This window comes from Grampus griseus (assembly GCF_964374135.1).
Source record: "Grampus griseus genome assembly, chromosome: 16".
NCBI classification, from domain to species: domain Eukaryota; kingdom Metazoa; phylum Chordata; class Mammalia; order Artiodactyla; family Delphinidae; genus Grampus; species Grampus griseus.
The window spans coordinates 24,611,829-24,638,427 of NC_139010.1; the positions used below are offsets into that span (position 1 = coordinate 24,611,829).

At 49.7% G+C, this 26,599-nt stretch overlaps 1 protein-coding gene across 2 annotated transcripts in view; it reads right to left on the reverse strand.

The window, feature by feature from the left end:
* The window catches only part of LRRC20 (leucine rich repeat containing 20), a 66,530-nt gene that overhangs the window by 11,712 nt on the left and 28,219 nt on the right, over positions 1 to 26,599 (reverse strand). The window contains exons 3-4 of one of the 2 annotated variants that reach the window (XM_082674255.1): positions 18,846 to 18,995; positions 8,168 to 8,335 (exon numbers count right to left, since the gene is read on the reverse strand). In XM_082674255.1, coding sequence (XP_082530381.1) covers positions 8,168 to 8,335; positions 18,846 to 18,995 — 318 coding nt within the window. The remainder of the gene's footprint in view (positions 1 to 8,167; positions 8,336 to 18,845; positions 18,996 to 26,599) is intronic. The other variant, XM_082674256.1, reaches the window with a different exon arrangement.

Below are 26,599 nucleotides of genomic sequence, written 5' to 3' on the forward strand. Positions count from 1 at the left end.
AGCACTTTGGACAGAGAGAGAGACAGACGGTCCCTTAGACTGGCTTGTCTAAGGGAGCAAGAAAGTACTTTGTTTTAAGCAGATGTCAAAGAAGTTTTCTTGCTGTTCACCTGTGTGCTCCCAGCAGAGTGCTCCCAGCACCCTGGAGAACTGGAGGTTCTGTGGGTAATCAAAGTTTTACCACTCAGTGGCTGGCACAGAGAATGCCATCTGGACAGAGACCAAGTGTGTGAAATGTCTTCTGCCCAGAGACCCGGCTTGCTACTTCCCTTCAGGCAGACACATGTGGGCAGGAGCTGCAACAGGAGCTTCCCTCCCCTCCATGTCTGGGGACCATGTCTAACTTGCACTAATTGCTGTTGAAGACTGTTTGCTTACTCCTAACCTCCCCCTCAAGCGGCTCCACAGCCAGCAAGCGCTCCTACACTGTGTCTAGTGATGGCGTCACGATCGATGCCTGTACTGACTGCTCACTGCCCGTGCGTACAGGGCAGCACTCTGCTGGTGCTGGACAAGGGCATTCTGGGCAGATGGCATGAGTCTGCTGTGCCAAGCAGGCAGCTGCCACCTTGAAGGGTGAATCATCTTCCCCTGGGCACTGTGGCACTCAGCGCTTGGAGGGCAGGGCAAGGCTCAGACTGTCGCCAGCTGGCTGTGCTCGGGACGGGGGGTGGGGGGTGGGGGGGTAATTCAAACCCAATATCCAGGGATCCATCCATTCCCCCCAGATGGGCTTGGAGCCCAAGATCCCGGGGCAGGAGGAATGTGTCAGGGGTTTGACATTGTCTTCCCAGACCTTCTCTGCTTTGACCTGTCTTAGGGGCTAACAGCCTTCTCTGGCAGGCAGGGAGCTACAGGAAGTGTGCTTGCCAATCAGCCCCTTGTAAATACCAGCTAAAAGGCCGCTCACAGGGAGAGCTCCTTTCTCTGCAACCGCAGGGCTCCTGCCAGGGCTGAGCGAGGCCAGCATAAGAAAACTCTGCCCTTGTGACCTGGCCAATAGCTTACTGGTGCTACCAGACGTGTGGCACCCGACCTGCTACCCCAGGCGCCATCCACACCCTCCTCTCCCATCACATGAAGACCTGGCAGGCTCCGGAACACCAAAGACATGTGGGCCCAGGCGCTCCAAAGACCTGGGTTCAAACCCTGCCTCCACCAGGCCCCTGGGCAGTCTGCTTAATCTCTCTGAGCCTCTCTCTTAGCCGTCAAGTGGAGGTAACGCCCCCTATCCAGAAGAGAGGCCTGAGCAGATTAAATGAGACGATTACAGAGGAGCAGGGTCAAGCAGCCATAGCTGTTAGGTTTTCAAGTCTGTGCGATGTTATCTTTTCAGATCAAACAGAGCTTTATTTCCACTTCTGCTTTTCTAGGGTTTCTTCTATCTAAAAACTATTTTCTGGGCTCCACTGAAAGAACTCTCCTTCTGTCCCCCCAGAGGCACAGAGTGGGTGTGATGCGGAACAACAGGACCAGGTCCCGCTCACGCCCACTCCCAGGGAAGCCCTCCCCAGCCCAGCTTCCTTGTGTACCACTCACTCAGCACTTGGTACTCAGTGCTTGTGGCTCAGGCCCCCAGCCACAGGAGAGTTCCAAGAGCAAGGAGAGCCTGCAGAACCTCTCACTAAGGGGCAGCTTGGTAGAGCCCCAAAGTGAAATAAAGCCACATCTCTCTGCCCCTGTGCTGCTGATCAATTTAGTCTGTGAAACAGGGTGGAACAGTGATGTCAACGTCAGGAAAGGGCGGTCCTGAGGTCCTAGTGGGCATTTGTGCCCCACGCTAAGGGAGGATATCCTGGAGAATCTCTTCTATTGATGGAGACCAGAGGGAAGCTGCGGCTCCCTGGAGGGATCTGCCCCTCCCCCACCTGCCCAGAGAAGGAAAAAGTTGCTGTGATACAGGGCCTGGGCTCCCAGTGATACACTGGGCTGTGGCAGGGGCGCAGGTGCCCCCTTGGGCCAGGTGTGCTCCCTCTAAGTCTCCACAGTGCCCCCAAACCATCCTTGTAGCCCAGGGGACAAGGGTCCTGTACTTTGTGGAAACCTTGGGTACCCTGAGAAATCTGTGAGGCTTAAGGAGCAGTTGTGCTTGGGAGGACGGTGCGGCCATTAGCACAGTCAGCTGCCCGGAGGTGGCACCTGGTGCGTTAGGAAAAGGCCCTGTGCTTCTCAGGCCCTGCTGTGCGTAGAAAGCACTTGCGGGTCTTGCTCAGGTACACATTCTGATTTTCAGGAGGTTGGAGGTGGAGCCTGCGGTTCTGAATTTCTAACTGGTTCCCAGGTGATGCCCACACTATTGCTGGTCTGTGGATGACACTTTGAGAAGCCAGAGCCTCGACAGGGGTTCTCAAACTTCAGCATGCATCCGCATCACCTGGGGGGGAACTTATTAAACAAACTGCTAGGGAATTCCCTGGTGGCCCAGTGGTTAGGACTCGGCGCTTTCACTGCCGTGGCCTGGGTTCAGTCCCTGGTCCGGAACTAAGATCCCATAAGCCAAGTGGCACGGCGAAAAAAAAAAAGATGCACAAATTGCTGTCTGTCCCCACTCCCCCAGTTTCTGATTGAGGAGGTCTGGGGAGGAGCCTAAGAATATGTATTTCTAACAAGTTCTCAGATGATCCTGCTGGTCCTGGTCCCCCCCACTCTGAGAACTATTGGCCTTGACAGTAAGAAGTGAAACTGTGTGAACACAGAATTAAGTAAATGCAGCCCAAAGCATCCCTACGTGATACAGGTACAGATGTCCCCCGCTATCTGAAAGTAGAGCATTCCTATAAAAGCTTTCGTAAGCAGAAATGGCATGAAGTGAAGAAGCAATTACCTTAAGACACATCTTATTAACGGACACACAGAATAAACTGAGATAAAGCACATGGCGGCTCGATGCTGAGATGCGGTTCTGGGGAAGGAGCTTGGCAGGGACACTCTCTCTGCTCGGGGCACAAACTTCCTCTGTTAACACTCACTGCAAAATAAATGCTGAATGCGATTTGCGCTTTTCCTATTTTTTCATAAAAGTGTAAATCCTCTTCGGATTTCCTTGATTAGAGAAAACAGGTACCAGTGCAGGTCTTTCGTAAAAGTGAAGCGGTGTAAAGCAAACTTTGGAAAAGCAGGGGAGATCTGTACTTTTCCTTTTAAAAGTGCTATTGCTTTATTTGTTAAATTCTTAGCAAGCTTTTGTTTCCCTATGATCTCTCGTTCTTTCTGGAACAGTGGTTGCATGGGGTAAAAAACCCAGCAAATAGAGGGTGACGGAAAGTTAAATTCTAGCTTAACCAAAATAGTCTCCTGCTGAAGCAAAAGGAAGTCTCCGAAACATCAGTACTTGGCCTCCCCTGCACTCCACATGCTCCAGGAACGTGCTGAATTGCTCTGGAGCATCGAGTAATTATAAGTCCTTCGGAGTGAACGCTGCTCCCACACCCACCTTCACGGCCTGTGTGATGGTTGCTGGGGTAAAGAACTGACTCCCTGGTTTTAACAGGATGGGTGACCCATCTTCTGCCCATGTCACCACTCACAGACCAAATGCTTCTACCTCCTCCAAAGCCTTTCCAGGGCTCTCTGGGGAGCCCCACCTCACAAGGCCACGTGGACAGCCACCCTCTGCCTGGGAGCCTCCCCCTAGCACCTCAGCACTTCTGACCATGTCTTATTTGTACTTTACTCTCCGCTCCCACTCAGACTTTCCCTACAGCCTGTACGCAGCTTAAGGTCAGGACCTGCATCTCATTCATCTCTGTCGCCCCTATTTCTGCAGAGACTCTCTCTCCCCAAGCAGTCTTGTTTATACACACTCAGAAGCTTCCATATACCAGAGGCTCCTTCTGGTTTGGAAAATATAAGGACCATCCCACATCCCAGAAACTTGTGAGTCACTGTTGTCAGAATAAATACTCTAAGCTACAAACCCTTTTCTGCCTCTCGGAAGTGCCTGGCAGGCTTGTCCCCAAGGACCCGGGAAGCCTCCCATCTGGATGGGGGTACTTGCTATATGCGTGTGCCAGGGCCCAGCTTGGGGGGGTGGAGGAGAGGCCTGTGACCTGCACCACTTCCTGTTCATCTGAACCAGGCCTAGACCTACAGACTCAGGGGCTTAGGACAAAGGCAGAGAAAATGGTAAGACATGAGGCAGGACTTCTGGACTGAGAGCTTGGCCGTGCAGGGTGGCTGAGGTGGGATGGGGTGGAGATAAAGAGTCAGATGGCATTGAACCTGTCATCTACCTGGCTCCACACTCGGGTGAGAGGAGAGCTCATCCCCTTAGCCGAGGCATCACTGCCCATCCTCACGACACCCTCACCATCCAGTCACCCTGAGGATGCAGTGGTGGCGACCACGATGGACAGAGATGCGGGTGGAGATGAGAGGAAGGAAGAGTGTGGCGTAGTTGAGGGGTGAGAGCTGAAGGACAGGGAGCTGGCTGGCTGAGCACAGACCCCAAATCTCTGCGGGACAACCCATGGAAGCGGCTTTCAATATTTTTTCATCATGACTCACTGTAAGAAATTCATTTTAGGAATTCCCTGGCGGTCCAGTGGTTAGGACTCCGCGCTTTCACTGCCGAGGGTGTGGGTTTGATCCCTGATCAGGGAACTAAGATCCCACAAGCTGCGTGGCGAGGCCAAAAGAAAAAAGAAAAAAAAAAAAAAACATTTTACAGCATGACTCAGTACCTATATCTGTGCGGGTACATTGCAAAACTAAAATAAAAAGTCACAAAGCAGTATGTACCATGCTACAGGTGATGTACTCCAGCACATGCTGGTTTCACAACTTTTTAGTGGGTCACAGCTGGCAACTCGAAACAATCTGCCCTATTATGTGTCAGTCATTTCAGAGGGCCTTGGAGCCTTTGGAATTCCTGCTCTGTACTGTGCTCCCAACCAGCTGTGCGCCCGCTGTATGCGGACACCACACTCATGTTGGGTGGGGGTAGGGAGCAGGGTGGCTCCAGAGATGAGAGCACAGGGAGGCCACATCACACACACGGACTGGAGGACTGTCCGTACAAGGCGGCAGCAACGAGGCCGCCACATGCTAACCCAGATCCTCGACCTGAGGGCATTCAGCTACTGGTGAGCACCAAGGACGGGCACCCTCCCCGCCCTGTCCACCGGCGGTTGGACCAGAAAACAGAGGGCAGTGTCCCTGCCTGTCTCCCAGCCTGCATACCCTGATGAGGTCCTGTGCCTTCTCCCGTCCATGGACCGGAGCCCTCTCTCCTCTCCCTGCATCGTGGTCCAGAGAGTGGAGGAAGACTGGGCAGCGGCACTGTTCAGAAACAAGATGCTGCTGCCACCCTCGGCAACTTCCAGGCCTTCCTGAGGCCTTGCTGGAGGCATCTTTTGAGGAGGTCCCTTCAGAGGCTCCTCTGGATGCACCTGGGGGCTTGCTTCAGAGCTGCCTGTTCTCTACTAACTGAACTAAAGCTTTAAGGCAACCCATGCATCTCCAATTTATTTCTTTAAAAACGATTTTTTAAAAAATTTTCCAATCCTCTCTGAGGGCTCTAAAGGGGAACAATAAGCCATTCTTAAGGCATCCTAAGCTCCAACTACAATTATCCCCATGAGCTCCTGCAGGAGATCGGCTACAGCTCGTGAAGAGTGCAAAGCTATTTCCATAATGTAGGACTTTTCAGCCCTCACCTTCTTCACTGTGATTACTGCTCTCTTCCCTCCAATTGGGCTGCGAAGGCTGTGGCCTGGCCTTCCGATGGTTTGGGAGTTAGAAAGCCATCCAAGCAGTTAACTAGGATGGATTGGAGACAGGTAGAAAATAAAAGTGAGGACCCTCCTGCAAGGGAACCATAGCTGCCATCGTGTGCCCCTCTTTCCACCTGGTTGGGGGAGGACACCCAGGCATCCCGCAGTGGAACAGGCCCTGGAATCAGCCAAGCACCTCGAGGAGCCGCTGGACACTCGGGGAAAACTAGAAGGCAGGGGCAGTCCCCGACATCTCCATGTCCCCCAGGCCTGGCCCAGACTGGGCAGCAGGGGGCTCTGTCACAGACCGAACTGACTGGGACACACAGCCCAGTGGCTGATGTCTCTGTTACCTGGCCAGGTGTGCAACAGACACTTGACCATGAAGGCCGGGGGAATGTCTTAGTGCCTCAGTCTCTACATCTGTCAAATGGGATGATCACCCTGTTGCCTTGGGTCTGCACACGAGCACTCTTGGTAAGCTGTAAGATGCTTCCATGTGTACACTTATTACTGTCACTCTGCAGAAAGTTAGAGATACGTGTACAAAAGAAGAAGTCAAAACCGCCGATCTTTGCTCTGGGAGCTGTTCAGCTAAGGAATGTTGTCAGCCTTGTGGGAGGGGAAAGATTAGGGAATCTGTGCCACCCTGTACTTCCCACTTTTGCTCGTACTGCAGCCAGCATAGACCACGCAGCCAGTTCTCCGGCTGGGGGCGCGGGAAAGCCACATTCTGGGGTGGGGGGTTGGGGAGGGTGGAGAGAAACTCCATTTGGAAGCTGAGAAGAGCTGAAGCTCAGAGAGGGGACGTGAGTCTTTCAAAGCTGCAGTTAGGAAGTGGGGAAGCCGATGGCCAATACTTGTCCTGACCTGCCTGCCTGCAGCTACCCACCCAGCTCTGGTCTTGGTATCAGCCTGAAGTAGCCCCTGCTTGGTTACTGCCCCATTTAGATAAGCAGCAGAAGGAGGTGGAGGCATCAGGAATGGCCTCCAAGAACAAGAGGTGGAGGAGGAAGGGCCCAGCAAGGAGAGCCCGGCTGAGAGTGAAGAGCTCAGGGCGAGACCTCGGGTGGTCAGGACAGCACAGGAGGAAGAACTGTGCAGTGAAAAGGCACTTCTGGGCATGCTCCTTCCGCTTAAAGACAGAACAAGGGCCCAAGTGACCAGGGGGGCCAACGCACGGGCCAGCCACCCAGTGATCCTGGTCTTGGGAGGCAAGACTGACCCAGAGCCCACCCCCAGGGCCTTCCCAGAGACCAGGCAATGGAACCCCACTCCAGGCACAGGGCTGAGTTTTAGAATCATGTATTCTTATCCTGGCGCTTCTGTGGTCTCACTGTGCCACCCGATGCTCTCTCATAACCTCTCTGAGCCTCAGTTTACTCATCTCTAAAAGGATGGACCCAGACGTTCAGAACTTAGCTGGTCCCACCTCCCACTCAGCCCTGCAGGCGGCATCCCTGATAGAAGGGACGCTTGCCGGCGCACAAGGCAGGCTGCTCTTCATCGAGCAGCTCCAAACCACCAGAGACCTCTTCCTTTTAATCAAATGGCAAAATGGCTGTGAAAGAGCTTACAAAAATAAAAGCATAACTGAAGGGGGTTATTATTAACCATCAACATTAGAGGCAACGTGAGAGAGGACGAAATGGGGCTGCAGGTGGGCTTCCAGAGCCCACTGAGGCGGGCGCAGGAGGGGCCGAGGAGGAGCGCAAAAGGACCCTGTGAGTGCCAGGCTCTCTCTGGGGAGGTTAGACAGCAGCTGGGGAGGTGCTCAGGTCCTGATGAGACCGGCAGGTGTGTAACTGCTACAAAAGGAAGAGAGGGACCCCTCCTCCACCTCAGAGGAACCCAGCTCGCTGGGATCTGCTGTCTGCAGGAGGCCCATCTCCAACCCAGACGGGAAGACCCTCTGGTTCCCTGGGGGGAGCGTATCTGTACTGGAGGCACAGAGACACTGTTCTGAACACCTCTGCCTAGTGGCTCCTGCTGAATAATGGCAAAGAGCTCACTGTGACGCCAGCGAGGGAGAGCCTGGGACTCTGCCAGGAGTCAGTGCATAGAGGGTCCCAGCTGAAGGGTCGCAGAGGCACCTGAGGCTGGCAGAAGGAGACGCGAGAGGGAGCGCCTGTGGCCCAAGGTGGCCCAGCCAGTTCAGGGCTCGCTGTGGGGAAAGCCAAGAGCTTCTACCTGCCAGGTGAAAGCAAGTGTCTGACCTGGCCCCTGGCAGGTGGCAGGGCCTCGTAATGGTTACCTTCCTAGGCTCAGTGACCTGTACTCGGGAATCTCAGACCAGAAAGCCCAACCTTGCGCTCCCGTCTATGAAACTCTGAGTCCAGAGGCCCATGCCTTGTGCCCTGTGAGGCTCTGTGAACCTCACTCGGGAAAGGGAGCTCAGGGGAGGCTCTGCACGCAGAGGGAGGTGAGGGGCCTGGTGGGCTGGGTCCACTCACCCACGATCTCGTTCTCCTCCAGATTGATGGTCTCCAGCGCAGGCAGGGTGGTGAGCTGCTCAGGGAAGTCATGGAACTGGTTCCGGGACAGGTCGATGGCCTTGAGGTGCTGTAGGGTGCTGACCTCGTTGGGGAGGCTGTGCAGGAAGTTCCCTTCCAGGTGGAGCTCTGCCAGGTGGGGAGGAAGAGTAAGGGGCGGGGGGAAGGGGAGCAACCCAGAGACCACAGTGACTGCTGGCCTCCTGGGCCAGGAAGGCGGCAAGGAAGGAAGCCCCCCAAGGGGCGAACTCCATATTAATGCAAAAGGAGGGGTAACCCCTACCACTGCCACCCATCATTCCAGCTGGGCTCCCGGCTGTTGGCTTTGGAATGGAAGGCTCTGCCCAGCAGAGGTCTCTCAACCCTGCTCAGGGTGGCACATCTGGGGTCATTCCTAAGGCTGGTTTAGGGACCATCACATCCTTGAACTGAGGCATCCAGAATGACCAGAGAGGCTTTCCTTACTGCGGCTCAATCAGGCTTGCCCCTCGATTTTGTTCCACCCAGACACATCCCTAGGACAGAAGCCGTCCCTCTGACCTGGACCACTCTGGCAGCCTCCTCCCTGGCTTCCTGCCTCCAGTCCCTCTCCAATCAACGCTGCACAGTGGGACCTTTTTAACCTCATGAGTGCAGCCCTGAGCTCACAAACCTTCAGTGGCTCCCCAAGGGCCTCCTCCTTAGGCAATCAAGGCCCTTTGTGACCAGGCCCCTGCAGCTCTCTGCTCCTGCAGGTCCAGTACTCACACCTGGGTCTGTGCCCTGGCTGCCCTGGAACGTCCTCTGGGATGATCGCGAGCAAAGAGACACATCACAGGAGAAGTCATACAACATCATCTTGCTGGACTCCTGCATGGTTCTGCATCCCATAAAGAAGTAGTAACGAGAGCTCTCTTTTTCTTTTTGGGGGTGCCTACGCTGAGTCCCACACACTGCCAGGAGCTGATGCTAAGTGTCTCATCTGATCCTCAGAACAGCTCTGCAAGATTTATCTTATTCTGCTCCATTTGACAGAACCAGGAATGGTGGCTCAGAGAGGTTAAGCAATTTGCCCAAGATCACACCACCAGGTGGCAGGGAAGCCAGGATTGAGATGACCTGGATGACTCGATGCTGGTCACAAAACATGGGACAAAGGGGCTGGTGACAGAGGCAACAGGAGAGGCAGGTGTGAATATTTAACGAGGGATGCAATGTCCCAGGCAATGTATTAGTCGTGCATGAAATCTCATACAATCCTCCCAACAAATTTCTCTCCCAATTTATGGATGAGAGCACTGAGGCTCACAGAGGTCAAGTAACCTGCCCCAGGGCACACGCACCTAGCAGTCCCCCATGTTCCCTGAGATTCACAGATAAGGGAGGGAAGTGGGGAATGGAATGACGGTCCCATTTCCTCAGGAAAGTGGGGTTGGGGAGGGGTCCATCCAGACACCAACATCAGAGCAGGTCTGGGTGGAACCTTCAGGAAGCAGAGTCTCTGGGGGAGGCTGAAAACACTTCTGTGTGAAGCCCAGTCTGCACATCCTGCTGGGAAGATGTGCCTGGAATCAGCCGGGGGGCATCTCCACAGTTGGGAAACTGAAAAACTTTTCATCTAACTGCTATCATTTTCTTTTAATTTAACATCTTTATCGGAGTATAATTGCTTTACAATGGTGTGTTAATTTCTGCTTTATAACAAAGCGAATCAGTTATACATATACATATGTTCCCATATCTCTTCCCTCTTCCGTCTCCCTCCCTCCCACCCTCCCTATCCCACCCCTCTAGGTGGTCACACACCACCGAGCTGATCTCCCTGTGCTATGCGGCTGCTTCCCACTAGCTGTCTATTTTACGTTTGGTAGTGTATATATGTCCATGCCACTCTCTCACTTTGTCACAGCTTACCCTTCCCCCTCCCCATATCCTCAAGTCCATGCTCTAGTAGGTCTGTGTCTTTATTCCCGTCTTACCCCTAGGTTCTTCATGACTTTTTTTTTTTCTTAGATTCCATATATATGTGTTAGCATACGGTATTTGTTTTTCTTTCTGACTTACTTCACTCTGTATGACAGACTCTAGGTCCATCCACCTCACTACAAATAACTCCATTTCGTTTCTTTTTATGGCTGAGTAATATTCCATTGGATATACGTGCCACATCTTCTTTATCCATTCATCCGATGATGGACACTTAGGTTGCTTCCATCTCTTGACTATTGTAAATAGAGCTGCCATGAACATTTTGGTACATGACTCTTTTTGAATTATGGTTTTCTCAGGGTATATCCCCAATAGTGGGATTGCTGGGTCGTATGGTAGTTCTATTTGTAGTTTTTTAAGGAACCTCCATACTGTTCTCCATAGTGGCTCTATCAATTTACATTCCCACCAAGAGTGCAAGAGTGTTCCCTTTTCTCCACACCCTCTCCAGCACTTATTGTTTCTAGATTTTTTGATGATGGCCATTCTGACCGGTGTGAGGTGATATCTCATTGTAGTTTTGATTTGCATTTCTCTAATGATTAATGATGTTGAGCATCCTTTCATGTATTTGTTGGCAGTCTGTATATCTTCTTTGGAGAAATGTCTATTTAGGTCTTCTGCCCATTTTTGGATGGGTTGTTTGTTTTTCTGTTATTGAGCTGCATGAGCTGCTTGTAAATTTTGGAGATTAATCGTTTGTCAGTTGCTTCATTTGCAAATATTTTCTCCCATTCTGAGGGTTGTCTTTTTAATGACAGTTCAGTGTGGCCTCCCAGGTTTCTTTCCCTGATGTTCAATAGCTTTCCCATACGTCTCTGTCTTGATGCATTCATGACTCAAAGGTTCTGCAAATCTCCTGCCCTTGTGTGCGGCTACAATGAACATTATCCCGAGGCTTTTGTATGATCACATCCGCTCCTCTCAGGGCTGAGGGAGAAGCAGGAGGGCAGGGACCCTTTCTGCCCAGGCTCAGAGCCTGACGGACCCATGGGAGACTTACTCTTCCAAGCTTTACAAACCAGCGTCAACTCACTACCTTCTGACACCCCAGGTGTCAGAAAGCCAAGACTGCTCCCTCGCCCAGTGAGGTTAATTAAAAGTCCAAGCCAAACAAGGCATTCCTGTTCCAGAAGTATTTGCTCAAGAACCACTCTGAACAGCAGACTCTTCTTCTGGAGCTCTTTTGCCCCTCATGACTTTCCAGCTTGATTCCATCTGGTTGGACCCCATTCTGGAAAAGGGCAACTTTCACTCCTATCAAATTATAGACTATTTGCTCACTAGGTGGTCCATCCCAAAAGTACAACGGATCCTCCTGACAAGCTCTGCCTGGATTCCTCAGGTCAGTGTTCCTGGGAGGAGCAGGCAGGGTCTGGACACGAGTACACGGGGTGGGGGGGGGCTGCTACAGAATGACAGAGAGAGCGAACCGTCCTGAGCGCTCACCACACACTAGTACCCTCTTCTCAGTGTTCACCATGTTTTACCTCAACTTAATCCTTACGATGACCCACTGAAGGTGCGTAGAATGGATCCCGTTTTACAGATCAGGACGTTAGAAGTGGCAGAGCCAGGTTCTGACCTCAGGCCAGTGTGGCTCCCGGGTCCGTAATTTTATCCATGCCACTTACTGATTCTCCACACCCTGACACACACAAGGCTGCTCAGCTAGCTAGTTTGTCTTGGAGAAGCTTCAGAAAGATGCGCTGCTTAAAATTAGATGCTCTTGCTGAAATTTGCTATCACCAAGGGAGATTTTTGTTTTCACTGATTTAATATTTTCCCCACTCTGTGCATAGCCCTCCTGGGCCTTGTTTGTGCCGAGTTATCTTCTTGAGAAAATTCAGGTCCAGTCCTCCATCACCACTGAAGGCAGCAGGTCGCCTAGCCCTCAGGCACGTGCGCAGTGCCAATAACCGTAACAGAAACCCAACGCTATCCCAACTGTAAATACAAGATTTTGTTTTTTGAAGCCACTGAGATTTGAAATTATTTGTTCCTAATGTAAAACTGGCCTATCCTGACTGATGCAGTTTGTTTCACTTTAAATGCATTTTCTACTTATAAAAGCAATGCAAGCTCACTGTAAAAACAGAGACATCACAAAAATATGGAACAAAGGAAAATGAAAGTCCTGCGTGTTTCCCCCCCGCCAGAACCATTGTTGTTTGGTATTCATTCTTCTATATTTTTCTATGTACATGCTTATGGATGGATGGATGGATGGATATTGTTTTTAAAAAACAAATGGAATCATAGACTATATACTCTTTTGAGAACTGCTTTTTTCACTCAGTAAAGCTGAGGCAGCTTTCCAAGTCATTGCTTTGTGTATCCTTCTCTGGAGATCATTACTCTCAAGATTGAGACTTGTGGATACAAAATCATGGCCCTGCCCAGCATCTCGTTTCCCAGGGAAGGCTGCTCTCTAAAGTCCAGCCATTCTTCAGCAGCAGGCTCTAAGGAGACGCTCAGCTGCAAGGAGGAGAAGCTGAATCTGCCTGAAAGGCGGCCTCTCCCCCGGCTCAGAAGCACTTCTGAAAAGCAAAAGGTGCAGAGGGAGTCACGGCTGGGCAGGCAGGGCTTGCACCCTTGGTGTTCAGCTCCTTGACTGCATTAGGGTAATCAGAGGGGCTGTGCTGAGATTGGGAAGGAAGGGAGAGCTTTCCATTACTGAGCTTCAAAGGGAGCCCAGATCTGCTCTGGAAAGGCAGTGTCAACCCACTCTAGTTAGTCAGGCTCCTGCTGCATTAAGAAAGTATTGAAGTGCTGGGATTGGGTGGGGAAGGGTTTCCAGGAAAGAGCTCTTGTGCCGGATACCCAGCCGCACTGGGTCTGGGGCTTAGACCAAAACCGAATAATAATGGCTAACATCTAATAAGCAGTACTGTGCTCCAGGTACTTGTTCTCTGGAGTTTACACGCAATCATCATTTTAATTTTACTATAACCCATTACCTCCAATTTACAGAGAGATGAAATAACTTGCCTAAGGTCACACAAACCCCAACCTCTCCCCCAGTTAATCTGACCTTCCTCTCCCAACCCCCAAACCAGGATGTGAACCCCAGCCAACCTCCCCAAGAGAAGTGGGCCATTCCGGCCACCTGCTTTTTCCGGTTTTGCACCTCCAATCCCTGCAGCACCTGTCCTCAGAGTAGATACTCAGCAAATCCCTGCTTATTTAGTGGTGAATGAATGATGGGGGAAAACCCAGGAGGACCTAGTTCTGATCTGACTCATCATGTGTCCTTGGGACCATCCTCTCCCCGGACAGCCTCCATGAGAAAGTCCTCCCTGCCCATTTACAGCAGGGCTGTGAGAATGAGTCGAGAGTGTTGTGAAAAGCAGGACGTGCTGCACAATACACATAGTTATTAAGCACCTACTAGACGCTCAGCCCTATGCTTGAACGTGAAAAGGATAATCTTTGAACAGTAAAAGCACTGTTTCTGTTAGAGGCGTACAACATCCATGAGACCTAGTTACTGGTTTATGGAGCTTTTTGTGGAAAAAAACCCTGAAAGCTATCATTAAAGGCAGAAATCAAAAGATAAAATAAGAGAAGGTAGATGCAGCTGGGACACATGGCTTGCAGGAAAGTCAATCAGACTTTCACAATTATGCCCAGGGTCTCACTGCCCTCTTGTCGCAGGGCAGAGGGGTGTGTGTGTGTGGCTGTATTAGAGGAGCTCCAGATGTTTCTTCCTGCTCTCTTACACCAAGGTTCAGAGTCAAACAACCTAGGCTCCCAGGATGGACAGGGTCTCTGGGAGAAGACCTTACTCCATCCCACTCCCAAGACTGTCCCCAGCCTGAAAGCAGCCAGGCATGACATGCCCTTATTTTCTATCCCTTCTGAGCTGTGGTTTCTGGACTCTGCTAAATGGATCTCTCCTTCCCCAAGTTCCCCTTATTACTTCCTCATCATCCTTATCTTGGACAATTGTCAGGGCTGACTCAGAGGCCTCAGGCTGACCCCAGCGGAGACAAGGCCAGCTGATTACATTAAGGGACAGATGAGGCTGGCCTGCAGTAATTACGCAGCCTGGTGGTAAAGGAATGTGCCAACTCCAAAAATACCTGCCCACTGAGGGTCAATCAGCACCTTGGCTGCCACACTGCATCCATGAGCAATTACTTTCCTACCTGCAGGGGCCCGCCTGCAGGGCAGAGTCAGTGGGTCAGGTGGAACAATAATTGTCCTTCAAGTGGCCCATACTCAGCACTGCAGACTCTTCACACAGAGACAGCTGCTGCCCATGGGGAACAGAGAGGAAAGAAGTGAAGTTTCCGAAAGCCCCATCCACTCCTTGGGTGGACAGAGGGAAGGGGTGAGAAAACTCTTCTAACCGAGGAGTCTGGGACAGACTAAAATGAAGCGCTAGCCATTCTGCCCCCATGAAAAGGGTAGGTGGCTCTTACTCTACCAACGTGAACCAGTTCCTAAAATATATTGCTAAGTAAAAGGGGCAAGTTGCAAAACTGTACATACACTTTACCCCCATTAGTAGTTTATAAAGGAGCTCTGGATCTGGACCCACAGTCCTGACCCTATTCTCTCTCACTGTGTGACCTCAGGCAAGTTACTTAAGCTCTCTGTGCCGCAGTTTCCTCATGTAAAACAAGGATAATAAGAGGACTGACCTCACAGAGTCACCAGACTTTGAGTAAATGCGCCCTCACATTATAAAGTGGTTGTCTGCTCCTACACCTGTCTCCCTGAGAGACTGTGGGCTCCTCAAGGACCAGGTCTAGGTCTTGGTTTCCTTATCCTTCCCAAACATCGGTGCTATGAGGATTAGATGAGATGACGTGTGTAAAACCCTCAGTGTGGAGCTGGCGGGGGCTAAGTGCCCAGCGAATTTGGGCTTTCATGTTATTTCCTGTTCATGCTCACACCGGCCCTAAACAGATGCTCAGGGGGAACTAATGAATTGAGTTGAAAGGCAGGCTGTGACAGGCTGAATATACACACAGGCAATGGCCAGACCAAGTATAAAAACAGAACGGGGACTCATAACCTGAAGCATCCTGCCCAAGAAACCAAACCATTAGTAAAGCAGCCAGCCCAGGAAGCTAGTCTTCTGTAAGTCAGGCTTGTAGCAAGTCAGACTACTATCTCCATCGACAATCCAGGAAGCCAAAGAATACCCCCTGTAACAGTTGGCCCCAAATGGCTGGGACTTGATTACTAACTGACAGTTTCCCTAAATTTTTGTCCCAACATCCCACTCAGGACCAACCAGAGACAGCCAGATGTGCATCCTAACCAATCCCATAGGACGCCCTGCTGCTGGCTGGCCCGCCCGCCTCCAGCTTCCCCAGGCCAATAGCCTGCCATCAGGCCCACCTGAAGACTTCTCCCTTTCATCCACTATGAAGCTTTCCCATTCCTCTGCCTGCCTTTGAGTCTCCGCCAAATGCAAGTGACAGTGGCTGACTCCCTGGCTAGAGCGAACTCTGAATGAACAGCCTCTGCTGGTTCTCATTTGGGTGGTCTTTGTCTATTTCTGCAGGTGTGTCTTACACACCTCCGGCCTGGCAGGCCCAGGACACACTCAATAAGAAGAGCTGAATGACTTGCATCTGGAGGAAGTGGGGAGATGGGAACACAGGAGGAGAGGGACCAGAGGAGCCACAGCCAGACCTCAGGATCCCCTCTCCGCAGAACCGATGTGCCCTCTGGACAGATTCCATTTTTCCCGCCATAAGACGGTTGAAGGAGAGCAATGGGATGTAATCATTTAAAGACCACCCAACTCTGAGGCGGCTGTGACCCCAGCAGCAGAAAGTCCCCAGGGTACCCACAGGAAACAACTTGGCAGTCAGGGAGCAAGCAGGTGGCTCTCTCCCCAGCACCAAGGCAGCATATACCCACTCTGTCAAGAATATATACACTACCAAACATATGGTAGATAGCTAGTGGGAAGCAGCCACATAGCACAGGGAGATCAGCTCAGTGATTTGTGACCACCTAGAGGGGTGGGATAGGGAGGGTGGGAGGGAAGGAGACACAAGAGGAAAGAGATATGGGCACATATGTATATGTATAACTGATTCACTTTGTTATAAAGCAGAAACTAGCACACCAATGTAAAGCAATTATACTCCAATAAAGATGTAAAAATAAATAAATAAATAAATAAAAATCCAGGAGACGACGCTAGCAGGCAGTGCGGAGCCCAGCACAGCCTATTCAAGTCTCCTCTTCACACATAAAAGGAGAGGGTTTTTTTACTTGAAAGAGAAACAAAGGCTGGGGTCCAGAGCCAGGTGGGTCTCTCAGCTCCAGCCCCTCCCTGCCTGATCACCAACCCTCATCCACGGCTGCCTCTGTGAAATCCAATTACTGGGCACATGACAGCCTTGCCTTTGTAATCGGAGGTGGCGTGCGGGGAGCCAGGAGCCACCAGAGCACAGGAGGCGGTTCAAACGGCATTCTTCAACAGACTTCTGATGGAAGGGTATCATGATGCGTCACGAATCCAGGGGCCCTAAGTGTGTTTCTCCACACTCGCTGCTGTGTCCCTGGAGAGGGCCTACTTGCTTATCCCATAAGGCACTGCCATGTCAAGTCCTCTCCAGGCCCTTGAGCTCACGCAGGTGGCCTGGAAAGGCAGCCCTGGCTGCAGGGTGGGTGACCTCGGTGTATGGCTCTGACAGCCCGGACGAATGCCTTCTCACCCTGACCTTCCTTCTCCACCCGTGAGGTGAGATGGCAGTGACAGCTCTAATATTTTATGGGAGATTCTCCCAACTGGTGGCACACAGGCTAAGTCTAGCTTGCAAAATGTGTTCTATTGGCTTCCAGATTAAAATACAAATTAAGTAAAAATGGATAAAATTCATATAAATATCCACCTTTCCAGCTTCAACTGAATAAAACTATCAGAACAATCCCGTGGCACATCTGGCAGAAGCTGAGTAGGGCCTGTACCAGGTGGCCACAGTCCCCACCACTCCCTCTTGTCCCATGCCCAATCTGAGTCACTCATTACCTACATGCTAGTCTCTTAAGCGTTGGTGTTTATAACCCCTGAACTATGGTCTCAATCTTGGCTGCCGGCACTTTAGAACAACTGATATTGATGTTAACAGATGCCTAGGCCCAGGCCCACATCCAGACATTCTGATTCAATTGGTCTTGGAGTAGAGCCAAGGCAATGATGTTTGTAGAAAAACTCCTCAGTTAATTCTAATTTCAGCCAGGCCGAGAGCTGCTGGTCCAAGGGCCCCGGCAGCTGGGAGGACCCATCTCACCCGTGTAAAGAAGCAGCCACCAGAAAAAGAAGGACGGGAAAAGTGGGCCTGGTCAAAAGCACCCACAGGTGCCCCTGGGGAAACACGTGTTGCCCTTGGATCCCCTCCACCCCCAACATAAGCACTTTAGCTTTTTAGGCACAAACGCAATGAGCTTTGTGGGCTTCGGTCAGAAACGACAACACAGCCCAATCCCTCCTGCTTGCCCTTGTGTTTGCGCCCAGTCTAGGTCCTGCCTGTAGCTCCCTCCTGAGCCACTGTCCAAGCTGCTTCCTGTCCCTGCACTGGGTTTGCCAATTCACACCTCTCCCCTCCCCTCTTGACTCCGCCCAGGGCTCACACCTCCTGTAGGAAGCTGCATGAAATATGCTCCTCTCAGGCTTCCCTGGTGGCGCAGTGGTTGAGAGTCCGCCTGCCGATGTAGGGGATACGGGCTCGTGCTCCGGTCCGGGAAGATCCCCCATGCCGCGGAGCGGCTGGGCCCGTGAGCCATGGCCGCTGAGCCTGCGCGTCCGGAGCCTGTGCTCCGCGACGGGAGAGGCCACAACAGTGAGAGGCCCGCGTACCGCAAAAACAAAAACAAAAAAATGCTCCTCTCAAGTCCCTCAGGTACCATCAGCATTTTACGTATTGGTTTCTCTAAACAGGCTCTTAGACTCCTTTCATGCCCCTATCAGATAGAGAATTCCTGAAGGCAGGAATCACATCTCCTGTGCCCCCTGTGCCCTCCCCAATTCTCCCACCCCACTATTTCATGAACACACACCAAGCGCCCAGGCTGCAACTCCATCCCACGGGTCCCTGCGTGGCAGTGGATTCTTGCAGAAGGATGGAGGGGCTACCTGGAGAGTGGAGAGCGGGCACTGCCGCCTGCTTGTCCACCTGGAGGAGCCATTTCAGATGAATCTACAACGCCCACCTGCCAGCCTCCTGCCCACCTCCCTGCCGAGCACCCGTGTCTGCTTGCTGTACGTGTGCACAGCACAGAAAACAACAGCCCTGGCGTCTGTCACTCCTGAACTGAGAAAGCAACATGCGAGAACAGTGCTAGACTGCAGGGGGGTTGGGGCATGGCGGTCAGAAGGGGGCTCCTTCAAGTCTACCGAAAAATAACTACTCCTGAGCTGCAGGACCCCAAATACTCTACTGGTCTGTTCAAAACAAGAGAATCACTCCGGGACCCACACACCTGACCATGAGTCAATCTGATTCACAGCCAGCTAGAGGCAGGAGTGGCACTTAGAGATTTCCAGAGGACATAGGTCCACCCTTAGAGCCTCCCCTTGGGAAGGATTTGCTGAGACTAGCTGACTGGGGACTAGCCCTGGTGACATTCCCTAGACAGGGTCGGAGCCTGAAGGATGAGGGTCAGCATGCCCTCCTGGCCTCAGCTGACCAGGGCCTACCTTGGAGCTGACAGAACGTGGTCATGAACTTGCTGGTGAGGGACTTGAGCTCGTTGTTGGCCAGCGTGATGAGGTGGATCTGGTCGGTGACATTTCGCAGGACCTTGTAGATGCCGATGGGGAAGGAAACCAGCTTGCACTCGGCCAGGTCTGCAGCCAAAGGACAAAGACCAGAGTTAGCAGCCACAGCTGCCCATGGACTTGCCCCAAACCCCACAGACCCGACCCTGTATCTCCTCCCGGCCTCCTTTGTCTCCTACCTGGCTCCCCTGTGCCAGGCTCAAGACCCTGCAGTCCCTCCTCCAAGAGCCTTCATCACCATTCATCACACTTGTCCAGGTCTCACACACTGAACCTAACAGCTTATTATAGCACCTTCTCTAACAGCACAGCCTGCTAGCTGGAATGCAGAAGACAGAGCTCTGATGACCAGCACTCACAGCCGTGTGCTTGAGGCCCTGAAGGACCCACAAGTCCCTCCAGGGTCATCAGACTCAACGGCGAAGCCAGGGTCTTAAGAGTACTTTATAATAGTCTGCTTCTTTGAAAACAGGCAATTCACACAGACTTTGTGGTATGACCTTCTTCCCCCTCCTGTCACTCTGAAGACAGGTCTGTCTAAGAGGTAGCAGGGAAGCCTCTGTGAAGAACAGTCTGGCAGTTCCTCGAATGGTTAAACCTAGTTACTATATGACCCAGCAATTCCACTCCTGGGTATATACCTGGGAAAAATGAAACCGTGTGTCCACACAAAATAGTACACATGAATGTTCACAGCAGCATTATTCATAATAGCCAAAAAGTGGAAACAACCCACGTATCCACCCACAGACGAATGGATAAGCAAAATGTGTATATCCACAAAAAGGAATATTGCTTGGCAATAAAAAGAAATGAAGCATCAATATATACTACAACATAGACAGGCCTTGAAAGCATTATGGTAAATGAAAGAAGCCAGTCACCAAGGACAATATATTGTATGAGGCCATTTATATGAAATGTCCAGAACAGGCAAATGTACAGAGACAGGAAGTAGATTAGTGGTTACCTAGGGCTGGGGGTATTGAGGGCTGGCAACTAAGGGGTGAGGGGCTTCTTTGTTGGAGTAATGCAAATGTTCTAAAATTGGATGTGGTAATAGTTGCACAGCTCTGTGAATATACTCAAATCACTGAACTGTACACCCTAAACTGTATGGTATGTGAATTATATCTCAATAAACCTGTTTCATATATATATGGCAGCAGAGAGACACTGAAAGCATGGAGGCTCAGAAATCAGGCTGTCCAGCTCATCTAAGTCACTTAAGTTTCCTGAGCCTCAGTTTTCTCATCTGTAAAATGAGGGTATCGTTGTCTACCTAGCAAGGCTGTCAGGAAAAGTAAATATAATAATAAGTACTCAATGTACTAACCAAGTGCCTGGCAGATAAGTAGTGGGAATGCTAAATACAAGTGCTGTTTCCCTACTCACCTTCCACTTTGCTCTCCCCTTCTCACCTTACCCAAATTGTCTCCATGCTTCAAGGCCAGTTCCCATCCCACCTCTTCTGGAAATCTTCCTGGATCACCCCCATTACTGGTGATTGCCCCCCCAACCCCATTCAGGAGCACTCATCAACTCAGACAGCACTGCCCCATCTCTCAACAAACTCTTATCTTTTCCCCAAAGAGGCCGGGCTTCCCCAGGCACCTCTAAGCCTTTGAAGATTGTTCCAGTATTAATATACAAAATTCAATAATATTCCTATATGCCAACAATAAAATACAGTTTTTAAAGATCTTATTCTGAACAGCAACAATAATGCAAAGTCTATAGAAATAATCAAAATTTAAGCCCTTCTCCCTTATCTGCCTCACAGAATTTCTACTCTGGCTCTAATACCAGCTCAAATGTCATCTCCTCCACGAAGCCTTCCCTGACGGCCCTAAGCTCCAGCCTCTGAGTCTCATATGGTGTAAATGAGACCTCTTCATCCTGTATTGTATTAACCTCCTTTTGTGTCTGCTTTCCCACTGGACTGGGAAGGCCCCCAGAGCACAGCGTCAGCAGAGGTCCACCAGGCTTGGAGGGCAGGGCAGGGTTACTGGTGACCTCATTAAGCTGGTTTAAGGAAAGAAAGGGGACAGGTAGGGGTAAGGGCAAAAGTCCAAAAGACTGAGGAACCACAGGGGTAGGACATCCTGTTAAGAATTGTCTTTAGGGAATTCCCTGTTGGTCCAATGGTTAGGACACCAAGCTTCCACTGCAGGGGGCCTGAGTTCGACCCCTGGTCGGGGAACTAAGATCCCACAAGCCGTGTGGCGTGGCCAAAAAAAAAAAAAAGAAAAGAAGTGTCTTTACTGCTTGCTCTGGTCCAGGGCTATGTTAGGTGACCCCAGCCCTGTGTACCAGTCCAATGTCAGGTACCTGCTCTTATAGCAGCAAGTGGGGTTTACAGAAGAGAGTGCAAGGTCCTGCCGGGAAGAACGAATGCCCAGAGGTCAGACTTTCAGTAAAAAGAGATCAAGGGCTGGAACTAGACCAGCTCTGTAGGCTCGAAGTTTGGGGCAAGCTGAGGATTCTTGAAAGAGCAAACACTTCCAAACAATGAGCCCCCTAGTGCTTGGTGCCAGAAGCACAAAGGTCTAGAAAGGAGTCTTGTTGTGGTTGTGAATCACAACAGCCCCTTTGGCTAAAAGCAACAGATCTCAGACCTGCTAGGAACAACATCAAGGAAAATGCCAGAAGCTTTCCCTTTAAAACAAAGAGCAAAATAAGGATGCCTTCCATCATCTGTATCCCTGAATATGGTCTTAGAAGTTCTGGCCAAAGAAATAGAAAGCATAAACATTAGAAACAGACAAAATGATTATTAAGTGCATGTGAGATGACTGCATAACCTCAACAAAGCAGGCATCTGACAAAGTACACAAATTAAAAAGATCTCAGCAAAGTGGCTAATTAAAAGTGCAAAATTCAGTAATATTGAATTGCCTATATGCTAGCAATAAATATAGTTTTTAGGATCCTATTCCAAACAGCAGTATAATATAAAATATAGAGAGAATCATAATAGAAAATATATCTGACCAATATTATGAAAAGTAGTTCTATTTTTTAGTTTTTAAGGAACCTCAATACTGTTTTCCATAGTGGCTGTATCAATTTACATTCCCACCAACAGTGTAGGAAGGTTCCCTTTTCTCCACACCCTCTCCAGCAATTATTGTTTCTAGCTTTTTTGATAATGGCCATTCTGACCGGTGTGAGGTGATACCTCATTGTAGTTTTGATTTGCATTTCTCTAATAGGTAGTGAGGTGGATGGACCTACAGTCTGTCATACAGAGTGAAGTAAGTCAGAAAGAGAAAAACAAATACCGTATGCTAACGCATATATATGGAATCTAAAAAAAAACGGTACTGATGAACCTAGTTGCAGGGCAGGAATAAAGAGGTAGACATAGAGAATGGACTTGATGACATGGGGTGGGAGGGCGAAGCTGAGGCGAAGTGAGAGTAGCATCGACATACATACACTACCGAATGTAGAATAGTTGGCTGGTGGGAAGCAGCAGCATAGCACAGGGAGATCGGCTGGGTGCTTTGCAATGACCTAGAGAGGTGAGATAGGAAGGATGGGAGGGAGGCTCAAGAGGGAGGGAATATGGGGACATGTGTATGCATATGGCTGATTCACTTTGTTGTGCAACGAAAACTAACACGGTATTGTGAAGCAATTATACTCCAATAAAGATCTATTTTAAAAAAAGATTTAAAAAAAAGTAGAAAGGTTCACAAAGATATTTTTACAAATGGGAGGACTTCCCTGGTGGCTCAGTGGTTGAGACTCTGCCTGCCAATGCATGGGACATAGATTTGATCCCTGGTCTGGGAAGATCCCACATGCCACGGAGCAACTAAGCCCGTGCGCCACAACTACTCAGCCTGCGCTCTAGAGCCTGCAAGCCAAAACTACTGAGCCTGCACGTTGCAACTACTGAGCCCACATGCTGCAACTACTGAAGCCCGTGCACCTAGAGCCTCTGCACTGCAACAAAGAGTAGCTCCCACTCACCACAACTAGAGAAAGCCTGCGCGCAGCAACGAAGACACAATGCAGCCAAAAAAATAAGTAAAAAATAAATAAATAAATAAAAATGGGTTTGTACATGGAGATATATAGCATTCGTTGACAACAAGTTAAAATATTGAAATAATAGTGATTTTTTAAAGAAGTTAATTTACAGATTGTTTAATGCAATTCCTACTCAAAGCCCAAAAAGTTTTTTTTTAAACTTGATGAAATGGTTTTAAATTTCAACTAGGGAATAAGCAAGCAAGACTCTCTAAAAGAGAAGAAGGTGGAGTGAGAACCAATCTTATAAGGCTGCAGTAATTAAAACAGAGGGTAATAGGAAAAATGGATCATAGAAGAAAATACAGATCCATTGTCCAGAAAATACAGACCATAAATAATATGTCATAGTTTAATAAACACTAAAATGGAGGCCTCACAAATAAATTAGGGAAGGGAAGGATTAATAACTGATGTCAGAATAACCAATGAACAATTTGGGGAAAATAAGAGAAAGAGACTCTCAATTAACCTAAGAATCAAAAAAAAAAAACCTCTAGATAAAATTACACTTTAAATATTTTTTGAAATGAAATCAAAAAATCAGAAGTAAACAGACTTATACAACCACTTAAGTGAGGAAGACTTTCTCAACCTAGGAGCCTTGAAGAATCACAAAGGAACAGATCAACAAACCTAACTATAAAAAAATATGAAACACCTGGATGCTTAGAAGAAAATAAGGCAAGCAACAGATTGTGAAAAAGGATCTATAAATAGGATACATAAGTTGTTATCTTGATTATTTTAAATGCTCAATGTAACTCAATTTAAGAAAGGCCACCAGATGATAGATATTCACCAGGGAGAAAATATAATTAGTAAATAAATATACAGCCACTGATATGTGTTGCCAAACTGCTTTCCAGGATATTTATACCAATTTACATATATTCTAGCCAACAAGTAAGAGGATCATTAAAAAAATCCTTGCTAATATGATCAGGGGAAATGGTATCCCTTGCTTTCATGAGACTGATTATCTTTTATGGTTAATTAACCATTTTTATTTCCCTGGTGGAAAATCTTGTTCAGGTCTCTTGCTATTTTTCTATTTGGAGTTCTGGCATTCCACCCACTCCATCACCCCCCTAGGTGTTGGTAGAGGTCCCTAAATAATATTATCAACCTATGTCTGTTCACTGTTTTTCTTTTTTTTTTTTTTTTTGTGGTACACGGGCCTCTCACTGTTGTGGCCTCTCCCGTTGCAGAGCACAGGCTCCGGACGTGCAGGCTCAGCGGCCATGGCTCACGGGCCCAGCCGCTCCGCAGCATGTGGGATCCTCCCGGACCGGGGCACGAACTCGTGTCCCTTGCATCAGCAGGCGGACTCTCAACCACTGCGCCACCAGGGAAGCCCTTTTTCTTGTTTAATAGTTCAAGTTATAGCATTTAGGTGTTTTTTTTTTTTAAGCAGAATATAAAAATTATACGCACACAGTAATTCCAACTATGTACAAAAGTATACATGCCTGGGAAAGAAGACCAAAAGGAAAATAACCAGAACGTTAAATGGTTATTACAAAGGATTTGAGCAATTTATTACTATTTATAGTCCTGCTGTTTGTTTATTTTGTACAAAATAAGTACCACTATTATCTGCATAAAAATATTTTAAGTATATATGGTGATGCTTTACTTTTAAAATAGAAAATAAACGTATCATAAAAATAGCTTTTATTGGAAAAAATAACCTGACATATTCAAGGATAAACTGAAGCCAGCCAGCTCCTCATCAATCTGAGACACAGAGAAGGCAGAGCCATGAAAGAAAGACAGTAGCTCTCTGTACTGGACTGAAGTCGAAGTTACGAGTTGGCACTTTCAGCACTGAGGCACTACTAAAGAATCATATAATGAACTCTGCTCCCCAAAGTGGGGAAAGAAAGTGCTCACGAAGAAGGCCGAAGAGACATAACGCCACTCAGGTTATTTCCAACGATCCTCAAAGCAGCTGTCTTCCAGAGGAGGTCAGCTCAGAAACGCCCGGCCCACAGCCTTGTTCCTCCCACCTGGGCTGCCCACACGCCATCCCAACTGTACACCACCCCACTCTCCCAGTCCCCAGCGCAAGCAACACATGGCCTCTGCAGCCTCACTTGCCCACTGACACAGTCACAGAAGCATGTGGCCCGGCATCTGGGGGGGTTGGGGGCTGAGGGCCCAAAATGCATCCACACCTGTTGCTTTCATTTATCTTCCACAAATAACTACTGAGGTCCTACTGTGTGCCAGGCACCGTTCCGCATTGTGCCCTGTGGCTTCCCTATGATTTTTTTGTTCTTGGGAACTCCGTCTGTTCCCTTCATCCTTTGATTGGTGTTCGGGTAGGAGTGTGCACCATGGAGCTCCTGCTCAGAACAGTCTGGCTGCCTCTGATGGCAAAGGCCCCCAAGGATTCCTACAAAGTGCCCTGCTGGGATATGATGCAAACATCCCCATCCAGGCCACGTCACCAGCCACTAACACTGCCTGTGAACTCCCATCCCAACTGGGAGGACAGGCCTGTGATCTCCGGCACAGCTCTCCATGGTCCCTGGGTCAAGGATATGGAGATCCAGGGGGCTTCCCTGGTGGTGCAGTGGTTAAGAATCCGCCTACCAGTGCAGGGGTCACGGGTTCCAGCCCTTGTCCTGGAAGATCCCACATGCCGCGGAACAACTAAGCCCCTGCGCCACAACTACTGCAGCCTGCGTGCCTAGAGCCTGTGTTCCACAGCAAAGAGAAGCCACCGCAATGAGAAGCCCGCACACCATAACAAAGAGTAGCCCCCGCGCACCGCAACTAGAGAAAGCCGGCACACAGAAATGAAGACCCAACGTAGACAATAAATTAATTGATTAATAAATTAAAAAAAAAAAAGAATATGGAGATCCAGGTACCCAGACCTTGCCCAGTCACCTTCCCATCTGTACAGATGGAGCAAAACACTTCATGTCCATTCCCTGGGTGGGGTGGGGATAATAATAACCATAAATAGCACCACTCACTATTTCATGTGAGCTAAGCTGTCAGAAGTATCCTCTCTGTACACATGAGAAAACTGCAAGTAAGTGACTTGTCCAAGGTCATTCAGCTAAATGTAGGGGAGTAAGATTTGGATACAGGTTAGGCTGATCAGGCAGCCAGGGGTACTAACCATTTTGCTATCCTGCCCCACTGTGTCAAGAATGTGCCCAGTTGTCTCTAGGCCAGAGAAAGTGGAGTCTCTGCTGAGCAGCTCAATGGGACACCAGGGCCTTGGCTACAAACTCCTGTAGGCCTTTCCAGTTCAGCACCTGCGATCTGGGGACAGAGCCCCCGCAGCCTTCTTCATGAGCCTTTTGTCCTCAGGAACTTCTCCTCCAGGTCTAATTCAAAGGATCGGCACCTTCTATACCCACTATGCCTGTGTGTAGTAGAGAAAAGCCCCCGGGGTTGAGCCAAGTCCAATGCTCACGAGGGCAGACAGCACAACTTCCAGAAGACACAGCCAGGATGTAGCTGGGGGCCAGGTCCCACTAAGGGAGAGAGGGACCCTACCGAGGGAAGAGAAGACCCAGGCTGGAGACAGGCAAGTCATCCTCCAGGAGCCATGGGATGTCACCGAGAGTCCCATTCTCTATGGGTCCTCAGAGCTGACAGGACGGGGG